Source organism: Panthera onca, chromosome D1 (assembly GCF_046562875.1).
Source record: "Panthera onca isolate mPanOnc1 chromosome D1, mPanOnc1 haplotype 2, whole genome shotgun sequence".
Classification (NCBI taxonomy): Eukaryota; Metazoa; Chordata; class Mammalia; order Carnivora; family Felidae; genus Panthera; species Panthera onca.
The window spans coordinates 108,037,967-108,051,544 of NC_138348.1; the positions used below are offsets into that span (position 1 = coordinate 108,037,967).

Consider the following 13,578-nt stretch of genomic DNA (forward strand, 5'->3'; position numbering starts at 1 on the left):
TCTGCCCCAAGGTGGAGTCTTGGAAGGAGTGGTACCCATTTCACCGCAGAATCAAGTCACATTTTGCTGTTAACTCACCAGTAACGTGGCTGAGATTTTTATTTCCACCTGTTCGACTCTTGCCTTTTATTTTCCAGTCTTCGCCAAACCCTAATAAATAGGTCACACTTATGTAGTCAGAGAAAATGTTCCTTTTAAAATTGTAGGTCTCTCTGTGTGCAATGAATATTTTTAATAGCTGCCATTTACTGCACGCTGGCCTTGATAACTGATGTGTGTCATCTCCGTGAATTTTTTTCGGTGAATTTCTATAGTAATCTTATAAAGTTGGTTCTATTGTTATCCTTGCTTTTGTAGAAAAATGAAAACAAACAAAAAAAAAGCCCTAACATTCAGAGAGTCGAAGTTGCTGTTCTCCTTGGAATCTTGATTCCATAATTGTGCATTCAGGACTGATGCTTCAGGGGTAATTAAAAAAAAAAAAAAAAAGAGTTTTTCTATGTGGATTTGCAAAGCTCTTCACTGAACAATTGGAATAGTAGAAACAGAAATGAACAACTTGGCAGCTGCCTTCCCAGTTCTCCATCTCTTGTTTACTAAGAAAGACCTGTTACCAACATCTTACATTCAAGCTGGCTTGTGTTTGCTTGTTTCACTGAAAGCTACCCCCCAAACTCACCCCATAGCGTGCTGTTGAAAGAAAATATATCACGGTGGGAAAACTATCCCCAATCTACAGAGGTGATTTTCTCTTATAAAAATTTTTTTTTAACATTTATTCATTTTTGAGAGAGAGAGAGAGAGAGAGAGAGAGAGTTTGGGAGAATCTGAAACAGGCTCCCATCAGCACAGAGCCCCACACGGGGCTCAAACTCATGAACTGCGAGATCATGACCTGAGCCGAAGTCAAATGCTTAACCTACTAAGCCGCCTAAGTGCCCCTACAGAGATGATTTTCAATAGCCTACTGGGGTCATAGGTGAATTTCGGTGACAGAAATTCAGACATTCAAGCAAATATGTGATCAGCAGTTCTCTTGGCTGGGTCAGCTGTCAGGGAAGAAAAACATTCTAAACCAGCCCTCTCTCTGCTGGGGATTTGGCTGGCAGACTGGAGAAAACAGGAGACTAAGGGAGGTTTCTAATGATGATTGCTATCTATCCAGCTGTTGCTTTCAAAACCAAACTGATGACTATCTCTCCAGTTGGAAGGCTCCTGGGTTACCAGAAAAATACTATGGTCAAAAATGGCTGCTTGGAGCTGACAGAATGAGCCCATGAAAATAACCCTTTGAAAATTATTTTTACTTTAAATTTTTTTTATGTTTTGAGAGAGACAGAGACAGAGCATGAGCATGAGTAGGGTAGGGGCAGAGAGAGGAGACACAGAATCCGAAGCAGGTTCCAGGCTCTGAGCCGTCAGCACAGAGCCTGTCTCGGGGATCAAACCCATGAACCATGAGATCATGACCTGAGCCAAAATCGGATGCTGAACCGCCTGAGCCACCCAGGCGCCCCTGCCCTGGATTTCTTATTGGGCCACAGGATTTTGGCCATCACCTCTGAGCAGATGACTTCCAAATCTACTTCTCCATCCATGTTTCAAGTTTCTCACTTTTGCTGAATATCTCCATGTGGACAAACTGCAGATTACTTCAAACTCTTTATGTTTATAACTGAACTGATATTTTTATAAACCTTATGCTTCTCCTATCATCGAAGAGACCACTCTCCTTCCAGACGCTTCTCTCAAAACTTTGCATCATCTTTGTGACTCCTTTGTTAACCCTGGTATCTAACGAGGGTCGAAGTCCAGCCGATGCCTTTGGATTACAGCCCTCTTCTATCCCCACCTCTGCTGGCTTTCATTCAGGTTACCTTCCCTTCTTCTCCTGCATCAGTGTTCCAGCAACTTGGGGTCCTTCCCACCATCCTCTTATCTGCTGCTACCAGAGTCATCTCCCCAATGTTCTTCAAAACCTATCTTGACTCATCATTGCCCACGCAACGGAGTCCAGATTCCTTAGCGTGGCATTCATAGTCAAGTCACTGCCTTATTTACTCTTTAAGTGTCCTATGCACCAGCCCAGGGTTTTTCAACCTCTTATTCATTATTGTGCCTCCAATATCACCCTTATTTAGAATGCCTACTGTAGCCAAAACAGATCATTTACCAATCCCTGAATTCTCCAGCTCCCAAGATTTTGCTCACTTTGGCCGTTAGAGGAGATGAGGGATTATGAGCGGGTTCCTGGAGTGTAATTCTGCTATTTGGTGCACTGTATCCCTGGTCTAGAGTAGACACACATCTCCTCCCACCACCCTCCATTTCTTTCTGCGGAAATCTGACCCTTCATGTTACAACCCAAATACCACGTCCTCCCCCTGATCCACTCAGCTGGAACTGACCTCTTTCTGTGCCCTAATGGAACTTTCTTGATACATGTATTATGTTCCTCTTTGTTATGCAGTTGTTTTTCTGTTTGTGTTCTCTCCCCCACTGTGTTATAAACTTCATAAAGATAACAGGATCTTCTTCAGTGTACAATGGCCTTCACACAGGAAGCGACATTACATGTTAGTTGAAATCAATTCACTGATACACCAGGAGCAGGATAAAAGCCTACCAGTGCCCACATGAAGAAGTCCCATATGTATGTGGAATAAATGAACACATTAATGAGTAGAAAAAATGGACATCGTACATAAACCACACTCCTAATCTACCATCATTAACACAGAGACTATGTTAGAGGGGTGCCTGGCTGGCTCAGGTGGTGGAGTGCATGACTCTTGATCTCAGGGGTGTGGGTTCGAGCCCCACATTGGTGTAGAATTTACTAACACACACACACACACACACACACACACACACACACACCACACTATTTTATTATTATTTTTTTAACGTTTTATTTATTTTTGAGACAGAGAGAGACAGAGCATGAATGGGGGAGGGGCAGAGAGAGAGGGAGACACAGAATCGGAAGCAGGCTCCAGGCTCTGAGCCATCAGCCCAGAGCCCGACGCGGGGCTCGAACTCACGGACCGCGACATCGTGACCTGAGCTGAAGTCGGACGCCTAACCGACTGAGCCACCCAGGCGCCCCAACCACACACTATTTTAAAAGGAGTTCTATGTGTTGTACCAATTGATGAACTCAATTGGTTCCTGCTGCTTCATAGAAATAACAAACAGCCACCCAAGTAAAGTTACTATTTGAACAGCTACCTGCCTGGACATGTCTTAATTAACAATGATCAAAGTGAGTACAGGACCCAGGGGCCAAAATGTAAAGTCATTTTGACATTACGTTTTTGTTACAGATACAAGTTCGTTATTGGGTTTACTGGCCACGAAAGGAGATGATACATGTGGAAGTAGACTTTAAATGTCAGTAATCCTCACCACTATGCAAGATGCGATTAAACGAAGGCTATGGGACAGTCACATTGATCTGATAAAGTTACTTTTGGGCAGAAAGATGAAAGAAACATGTTTTCTGCCAAAGGCTTGATTATGAAAGAGGACTTCAATCACCTCCATCCATTTCGTCCTCGGTCTGCACTTTTTAACTGATTAAGACCTGATTAATTCTTCCCAGTTTATCTCCTAACTCAGGCAAAACGATCCTGAGGGCAAAGCATCCCCCCATGGGACCTAAACTACCCTCCCAAGCACTAAGGTCCGCCCTGAGCTAGCTGGACCACAGGTGGCTGACCCCATGACAATCACCAACCTGACCTTTACTGCCCACCTGCATGTACCCATGATCTTTGTCCCACATTTTTCTTATCTGAATCTGGTACTTTGGAAGTACCAGTACTTTGGAAACAGTCTTTGTGACGCTGGCAGTCTGCAGTCTCCCTGGTGTTGGTCTCATGGAATAAATCCCTCATTTCACCACTGTGGGTTCTTCTGCCTTTGGAATCTGTCAGTGGCCAGTGGCCAAATCTGGTCTGTTTGGGACCCCTGGAGCCAGGCTTTCTTACAACCCTGCGCCCAGGCTCCAGTAATTTTTAAAACGTATATATACATGAATACATTTGGAAACTTCCATATCTCAGAATAATACTTTCTAGGAAAGCTATTTCTGTGGTTTCAGAGGATTACATTTCCCTTTAGTCCGAGGATTAGGTGTTTGAAAGTGGCACTTGAATCACCTCTCTGAGATTATTAAGAAGATGATCAAATTGGGGCGCCTGGGTGGCTCAGTCGGTTGAGGGTCCGACTTCGGCTCAGGTCATGATCTCATGATCCGTGAGTTCGAGCCCCGAGTCGGACTCTGTGCTGACAGCTCAGAGCCTGGAGCCTGCTTCAGATTCTGTGTCTCCCTCTGTCTCTGACCCTCCCCTGTTCATGCTCTTTCTCTGTCTCAAAAATAAATAAAAACATTTAAAAAAAAAAGAAAAGATGATCAAATCTTACAGAAAACTACAGACAGGTGATTTTCATCACCCTTGCCCCGGGGCTGTCTTCTCCTAAATCACCACAAACCATTCTGCGGTTGTAAAAGTTTTTTTGTTTTATTTTGTTTTGTTTTGTCTTGTTTTCCTTAAAGCCTGACAATGACTTTTGTAGGAGGGTGGCTTGGGGGTGTCTGTGAGAAGGGAGGCTTGGCCAAGAACTCATTTCCAGGAACTACATTTATCCCTTGGGCCTGGTCAGGCCACAGCCCCCAGTGCATTGAGTTCAGCCCTTCTTTCAAATAGGGTAACTCTTGTGCCAGTTCCAAAGCTCCTACTGCAATTCTACTTCCTATGGGCTCTTCTTTGAAAAGGAGGATTAACTTTCTCAGCCCTTCAACTAGTCCAGCTCGAGTACTGAGAGCAAAGAGCAGCAGCGAAAACAGTACGTTGGCGCCAACCCTTCAGCTCGGGCCTCCTCTAGGTGCGGCCTTGTGTAGAATTGTTAGTTTGATTAAGTCTGATAGGCCGAGGCTGCGGGTGGGGGGAGGAGACGAGAGAGGCCCCGCCCCCTTGGAATGGGATTGGTTCCCTCTGTCGGCGGGGCCGGGCCTTTCGCTTCCCGGTTAGATAGGTGGAGCGAAACATGTCATTAAGGTGTTGTCTACCTGAGCCCCGTGGGCGTGGGCTGTTCCCTCACTTTGTGGTTTTAGATTTTCAAAGGGGCGGCCTTCTTATTGGTTGTGGGATCAGGTTCCTGAAGCTGGTCTTCTGCACCTTGAAAAATGTCCTCGTAACAGAAGGCGCCAAGGAGCTGAAGTGCAGTTCACACACAGGAGAGAAAATGACGAAGGTTCCTCAGGGGTTTGATTTCAGTTTCTTAAATGACGAAGAAGCCAGGAAGATCCTTCAGGTGCTGGAAAGAAATGAGGAGCTGCAGAGGGCAGACAAGGACAGGATCAGGTACACGGCCAACTCCTCTCACTCTTTTCCCGGGGCCTTGCGGGGGCGCGGGCGCGCGCGGAGGGGGCGCGCGGCTGGGGCGGCGCACCTGTCGGGGCCTCCGGGGGAGCGCGCCGCCCCGCGGGGGAAAGCGGCGCTCGGCTTCTCCCGCGAGGGCCGTGGGCGTCCCGGGCGGGCTGGCCTGCGAGTCTCCGGGGCGGGCACGGCCTTCGGAGCGTTTCTCTTTCCGAGTGGGTCCCGCCGAGCCGCCCCGGCCGGCACACGTGGGCGGCGGGCGGCCGCGGGGGCCCGGGCGGGGTGGGCTCGGAAGTCCCCGGAGCGGTCGCCGGGGGCGGAGGCCGGCTGGGCGGGCGAAAAGGGGCGGGGGCGCTGCGCGGCGCGAGGTCCTGGCGGGCGCGCACCCACGTGCTTACTGACACCGGTCCTGCAGGCGGTGCGCCCTCGCCGGTGTCGTTCTCCCTCTGCCCCGGAGACGCCTCTCTCCGGCCCTCGCCGACTGTCGGCGGCGCCTGGGAGAGATGGCATCTCCCCGGCGGCGAAGTGGTCCCACCCCAAGGGCCGGAACTCCAGCAACTTGCCAAACTGTGTGGAGTGAGCTGGCGTCGGATTGGGACGCGCGGAGTGGCCACAACGCGTGGGTCTCCTTGCCGGTAGTGCTGCGCCGTTTCACCCTTAACCTTACTATGCAGTGTTACAGGTGAGGGATTAGATACCAGAGAATAAAATCGAGAGATCATTGCCTGGGATGTAAATGGACCCGTTTTTCTGCTGGCAAAGTGCCGGATAGGCCCTGGAACGAATACGAGGACTTTCTCACCGATTCTAGAATAGACCCATCCAAGGCCTTCTCCGGTTGACCCTGGAAGGGAATTCGGGCCATCACTCTCAGACCAAAAAGTGTGTCATTGATTGGAATTTGGCAAACCGTTTCGTTTGTGAGCAGCTTCTTGGTGATGTGGGTTCTAGGTTTCCCCCTCCTTTCAAAGATTCCAGTGCCCATCCCTCGCCCCCCAGGGAAAAAACCTCCAAAGATGCGCTTCACCTAGGAAAACCCTAGTTGGTCTTTGTAGAGGCAGTTAGAATACACTGAACCCAAAGCCCTGTCTTCACACCTTTTTAGTACATACATCTCTTGAAGTTGGAGGATGTGCATTTCACATCATCATACTCTGCCTTCAGAAAAATAGGCTCCATCATTTCCTCATTGCGTGTCCACACCCATACACATCCACGTGCGTGCACCCATACATATGCACGTGCACCATCCACAGGCACACCCAGCCTGGGGAAGGAGGACTTTAGAATTGTATGTAGTTTGTTTTCAACACATTTCCCAAAAGGACTAAGGAACTGGGGGGCTGTCGGTGTGTCCTTGGAAGTGTTTCCTGTCTCTGGAGAGGATGGGGCTTAAGTGATCCAGTATATATAGTTGGGGAAACTGAGGGGAGAATTAGGGAACAAGAGGAGGGAAGGAAGTATCCACTGAGGATGCTTCATGGCTTCTCATGAAGTGTAGTTTCAGAAATAGTAGTAATATTATGTATTTTAATTTTCATTCAAGAGGATTTTGGCTTTTTATACTTGACCTGACGTTTGCCTTATGTTTCCTCAATAGTAGCTCATGGTGTCCATAGCAGTCGCCTTTGGGGGGAGTTAGAAGTATTCGTAGGTGGCAAGGCCATTGGGCTGGGCCTTAGAAGGAAGGCGGAAACACCTTTTCCGACTGCATGAAACTCATATCCTAACTGGGGCATCAACAGAAAAAGGCATAATGCTAAGACAAAATCAGTACTGTAACTATTCAACTATTAAAAATAATCACCTCAATAATTTTTAAAATGTCATCATTAAAATATAAAAATAACTTAGGGGGTACGCCTGGGTGGCTCAGTCAGTTAAGCATCCAATTTCGGCTGGTCATGATCTCCCAGTTCATGGGTTTGAGCCCTGCGTCGGGCTCTGTGCTGACAGCTCAGAGCCTGGAACCTGCTTCAGATTCTGTGTCTCCTTCTCTCTCTGCCCCTCCCCTGCTTGGTCTCTCTGTCTCTCAAAAATGAATATACATTAAAAATTAATTTTTTAAATAATGATTTAGGGGGGCGCCAGGGTGGCTCAATTGGTTGAGCGTCTGACTTTTTTTTTTAAGTTTATTTATTTTGAGAGAGAGTACAAGCAGGGGAGGGGCAGAGAGAGAGGGAAAGAGAGGATCCCAAGCAGGCTCCATGCTGTCAGCACAGAGCCTGATGTGGGGCTTGAACTCACCAACTGTGAGATCATGACCTGAGCAGACACCAAGAGTCAGACGCTTAACCGACTGAGCCAGCCAGGGACCGCTTCGACTCTTGATTTCAGCTCAGGTCATGATCCCAGGGTTGTGGGATGGAGCCCTGAGTTGGACTCCGTGCTGAGCATGGAGCCTGCTTGGGATTCTCCTTCTCTCTCTCTCTCTCCCCCTCTGCCACTCTCCTCCACTTGTGTGCTTTCCCTGTCTCTCTCTCTCTCTCTCTCTCTCTCTCTCTCTCTCTCTAAAAAATAAATAAAAATAAAAATAAAAATAAAAATAACTTAGGGACATTGGACCCTTGGGCCAAATGCTCAAGGCAATTATTTCTAGTACGTTCCTTCCCGCTGGTTAATTCCTGAACCCCACTATCACATCTTCATCACTCGGTAGCAGTCTGATGGCCTTGCGCTGCTCACCAGCTCACGTGCGTGGCTTTAGTAGCAGATGCTGACATGCAGAGAAGACCTGAGATGACATGTCAACTTGGCTGCCGTTGCTCATTTTGTGATCATATTTTCCAAATCAAAAGTCAGGACACATGACTTATCATGCAAGAGTATTATGTAGGAGACAGTACAACAGGCCTGTCTGAGAGACTCTGGGAGGGCTTTTTGCTCTACAGGTTTTCCCCACTATCCCTTGAAAGCTTCATAAGCCAACGTGGCATAAAACAAAGAGGCAATTACCATTAATTGATACGGAAGAAATTTTGAGCTTTCCTAGCCCCCAAAATAACCTCTTTCAGGTGTTTCTGAAACCTTAGGACACATCTTGATGAATGATGCCCAGAATAAGTCAAGGTAAAGCACAGACGCTTGCACACACGGTTCCAAACCTCACAGCTTGTGTGCCGAGTGTAGCTCCCCAGGGAAGGAGCTTGGCAGGGCCACTCTCGCCACTTGGGGTGCGCGGCCTCCACAAAGCCTCCCTGCGAAACATGTGCTAAATGTTATTTTTGCTTTTTACTTTTTTCCATAAAAGTGAAAATCTTCTTCGGATTTCATTTGGTTGGTGAAAACAGGTACTAATGTCGGACTTGCATAAAAGCGAAGTGGCTTAATGCAAACTTTGGAATATGGGTGGGGAAGAAGAGTATCTGAATTGAGAAAGAGTCTTAAGATATCTTGGCTAGAACAGGGGCGCCTGGGTGGCTCAGTCGGTCGCGTGTCCGACTTTGGCTCAGGTCATGATCTCACGGTTTGTGAGTTCGAACCCCACATCGGGCTCTGTGCTGAGAGCAAGGAGCCTGCTTCAGATCCTCTGTCTCCCTCTCTCTGCCCCTCTCCCACTTGTGTGCACGTGCATACTCTCTCACTCTCTCTGTCTAAAAAATAAATAAGCATTAAAAAAAAAAAGGCATCTTGGCGAGAACAATAAGGGACCAAATGGAGAAGTTTGTCAAGTTTGCTGGTTGGGCACAACTGAGGAGTTCATTTATATCTATAATAGGCTTGAGGTGTCTACAAAGCAACTAAGAAGTATCTTATAGTCAGAAATATAGAACCACAGTGTCATGCGGGGCCAGAGATGCCCAGAGGTGGATGTTAAAGGCCAGAGAGTAGTTGAATTCATTGTGTGAGACCCAATAGCCCCACCCATAGACATGGTCCTGAACACACAGAACTTCCCCTGCTCTTCCCTCATCGGTATCAGATCTCTCTGGCCCCAGCTTAGTGGGAAAGTATTTGCATTAAATATTATTTATGTTCCTGATAAAGAGTTGATTCAAATACTGAAGAAAAACACTAAGATTCAAACTGATAAACAGGCAAAAGATAAAAATAAGTTGTTCATGCTCGAAGATATCCCAACAGTAAACAAAACATTATGGGAAAATGTTCACCCTCACAGTGATAAAGAAATGCAAATGGGAGTAATATCAAAATACCACTTTTAAAAATAACAGGAAAAAACTGTTGGTGAGGGTTGGCATGAAATGGATAGATTCAGCATCTTGTTAGTGGCATATAATAATAATAACAATTGTAAGTGGAATACAATCCTTTTGATAAACGATATGGCGCTACCTATAAAGTTATGCCTTAACCTTGACCCAGTCCAATTCTTGGATATTTCTCATTAGTAGGAGTCTGGGGTAGAGAAGATGGCCACACCAACATTTATTAAGTGCTGCCTTTTATAATAGTAATTACTGTGATTTTGATAACAACTCACATTTATCAATCCCTTACTGTATACTAGGCACTGTACTAAACGTGTTACATGTGTTTAATTGTCCCAATAACCTCGTTATGCACACACTTGAATTTCCGTTTCACACAGAAGGAAACAGCTTAACAAAGGTTGAGTATCTTGTCCAAGTTAAGCAACAGAGCCAGAATTTAAATCCAGATCTAACTTAAAAATTATTTTACCCATCAGCATTGAATAATCCTCACCACCATCCCTTGGGGGTAAGTTGTGTTGATGGCTTTGTACAGAAGGAAACTGAAATGTCTCAGGGTTAAGGAACTTGCCCAAAGTCACACAGATCCCCAGTGACAGCTAGAATTTGAACCCAAATAAATTCTTTCCACTGTACTGTATTTTTCCCCGAGGAAAAACAAGATATTTGCTCTCAGATAATAATTACAGTATTAAAAAATAGCAGAATAGTGGGAAAATAATACCAACATAGTGGATCATTTCTAATCTAAATATCCAATAAAAGTTCAGTCATTGTAATCGACAGTTATGAAGATAACTGTATCTTGCCCGGTTCGATATTTTAATTTTACCTTTACTGACTATCTTGTTGTCAAGGTGGTGTAGACCCCTAAAGCTCAGCACGAATACAGGTGAGGGGCAATGCTTACGAGTCATTGGTCTGTGAAAAAGCAGACACAAAATACTGACTGTGTTGTTATTTCAGTTTCTTCTGGGGACGGCAACTAGAAAAAAATAGGCAAAAATCTACGCTTCTCCTTTTGGTGAATCTCTGGGGCCTGACGTGGCTCCCGGCACATGGTGGACAGACAGTAAACATTTGCTGGAAGGACTGGGCTTGCCTGGCAGCCATGAGTGTCTCTTGTCTGCCCTCGAGCTCAGCACTGCTAGGATGGGGAAAGGATGTGTGATGTGCATTGCTGGGCAGCAATGCTGGGCACTGCCGTCTCCTGAGGCTCCAGGAAGGCAGAGGAGGGGAAGGGTACTGGATTCCGTGGCTTAGAGGTCAGAGACCCCGAGGACAGGCAAGGTGCCAGCATGCAGTAGGCTTCCAGCGAATACTTCCTTGATGGGAAACTCATGGCCTGCATGGGCCAGAGTCAGGGGCTTCTGAAATCCCTAGCTTCTCTCCCCACTTCAGCTCAGTGTGTTTTACCTTCTTCCCCTTCCCCAGATCCCCTCCACGCTCCAGACGGGATTCCTCCCGCCTCTGAACCCCGAATCGCACGATAGTCTGTGTTACATTTATCCGGCTCTGCCCTGTGAGTCTGGAATCTGTACTACAGAAATACTTTGAGAGCCAGGTAAAGGGGTGGAAATTACCACTTTGGTTCCAGTCTGACAGTCCCAGGTAGGACTTCTCAGGCCTTGCACAGTCTGTGGTTCTAGCCACAGTGAGGAAAAATGGCTGAGAGTTAGAGTCACAGTGGAAATTTTCCCCATACTTATCTCATACTGTGGAGGCAATTGTGTGTGTGCATGTGTACATGTATATACACAAATACATGTAATGTATATATATATATATTCATATATGTATACATATTTAATACATAAAATATAAAAAGCATCTTTTTTAAACATTTTTTTTTAAGTTTTATTTACTTATTTTCAGAGAGACAGAGACAGTGTGAGAGGGGGAAGGGTAGAGAGAGGAGGAGAGAGAGAGAATCCCAAGCAGGCTCTGCACTGTCAGCCCAGAGCCCGACATGGGGCTTGAACTCTTGAAACCATGAGATCGTGACCTGAGCTGGAACCGAGAGTCAGATGCTTAACCGACTGAGCCACCCAGGTGCCCACATCTTACTTTTTTACAAATCTTTGAAAAACACAACTACCTTCTTGTCACCCCCCATGTCCATCCCCCAACGCCACCTATCCCTGTCTCATAAATGTAACCGAAACAGAATGTGCCGAGAGATTATACCAACTACTCAGCTCACAGAACAGATACCAACAAATCAAAAATGTTTATTTTTCCTCTTGCAGAAAACTTACAAAGTATAAGACATCACAGCACCTGATGCAATCAGGTTGTAAAATCGCAAGTCTAAATTTAGACTATCTTTGCTTAATGGCAAAGCTGTGGCCCAGGAGGGTTTTCCAGAACTTAGTTGTTTGTTTTGTTTGTTTTTTTAATGTTTATTTTTGAGAGAGAGAAACAGAGCTTGAATGAGGGAGGAGCAGAGACAGAGGGAGACAGAATCTGAAGCAGACCCCAGACTCTGAGCTGTCAGCGCAGAGCCCGATGCGGGGCTCAAACTCACCAACTGTGAGATCATGACCTGAGCTGAAGTTGGATGCTTAACCAACTGAGCCACCCAGGCGCCCCCTGAACTTAGTTGTTTCTGATTGATGTATACTATTGTACTTGAGCCACGGCTCCAGAAGGGGAATGTTTATCAAAATGGTGGAGGGTCCATAGCTGTGGACGCTGTAGCACCTTGCAGAGTTTAAAAGCTAAGACACACAGTCTCCTGTCCTAGGCTTTCTGCCTGTCCTCTGCTGTCCCAGCCGGTGAAGTCAGCCTCTGGCTAAGAGATCGATTTTCAGGAAACACTGGACTCCTATTTATGGGACATCTACTATGTGCCAGACATTGTGTTGGCCCTGAGAATACAGCAGAGAATAAAACACAGATTCTGCACCAAATGGCTTCCGTCTATGAAAGTTTTTGGTTGATGGTCAATGCTGTAAGGCGAAGTGTTCATACTAATGCAGCTTGCCCTGGAGCAGCCCCGTGTGACCTTGGGAAGGGACCATGAAGACCACCTGGAAGTCACAGGAGGACCAGGTAGGCTTGCTTGTTCTAATCGTTTAATAAGATGTGGATTAACATGGATCTCCAAGCTGTCTGCAGTTTCCAGTAACATCCAATTTAATTAATTCCTTTAATCCTAGGGGCCATCTTTCTGTCAAACACATTCTCCTGTCTAGTTACTGCCATGGATGGGTCTCCCTGTGCAGTACATGTGGGATTACTATAATAGCGTAGTTTTGTACTGCAAGGTTTGGGGACAGTGTCGTTTTTTAGCCTTTGTGACATCATAACTCTTTTAGCTTTTAAAGTCTTTCATATCTGTTTAGCCTTATCATAATCTGATAGAGCAGGTATTTTTTTTAATGTTTGTTTATTTATTTTTTTTGAGAGAGGGAGAGTGGGGGAGGGGCACAGAGAGAGAGGGAGCATAGAATCCGAAGCAGGCTCCAGGCTCTGAGCTGTCAGCACAGAGCCCGATGGGGGGCTTGAACCCACGAACCGTGAGATTATGACCTGAACCCAAGCCCGATGCTCAGCCGACTTGAGCCAGCCAGGTGCCCCCAGAGCAAGTATTTTTATCGTTGTCAAAACCTAATGATAATGACAGTAGTAATAGCCCGTATTTATTTAGCCCTTGCTCTGTGCTGAACTCTTTATGTACACTTTCTCATTTTAATTCTCACACCCCTCTGATGAGTTAAGGGCTCTTTTTGCTAATCTCCATTCTGCAGGGGAAGGGTAGGGAAGAGAAGTAACGTGGCTGAGATAATAGTGCAGGGAGTATTGGATTCGTGAAGTCCGTGTGCACTTAATTACTACACAGCACTGCCTCCCACCATGGCGTGCAAAAGGTTGGAGTGATTAGCCCTACACCGCCCATCCAGCTTGTAAGAGGACAGATGTTTTCACTTGAAAACTCTCATTTCCAGGGCGCCTGGCTGGCGCAGTCAGAAGAGCGTGTGACGTTGGATCTCAGAGTCGTGAATTCAAGCCCCACG

At 46.3% G+C, this 13,578-nt stretch overlaps 1 protein-coding gene across 3 annotated transcripts in view; it reads left to right on the plus strand.

Annotated features, from left to right (window-relative positions):
• Positions 1 to 5,160: 5,160 nt before the first annotated feature.
• The window catches only part of EXPH5 (exophilin 5), a 76,423-nt gene continuing 68,005 nt past the window's right edge, over positions 5,161 to 13,578 (plus strand). For 2 of the 3 annotated variants that reach the window (XM_060604604.3, XM_060604605.3), the window contains exon 1: positions 5,161 to 5,369. In XM_060604604.3, coding sequence (XP_060460587.3) covers positions 5,251 to 5,369 — 119 coding nt within the window. In that variant the 5' untranslated portion in view covers positions 5,161 to 5,250. Of the gene's footprint in view, positions 5,370 to 12,305; positions 12,614 to 13,578 lie in introns of all 3 variants that reach the window. The other variant, XM_060604606.3, reaches the window with a different exon arrangement.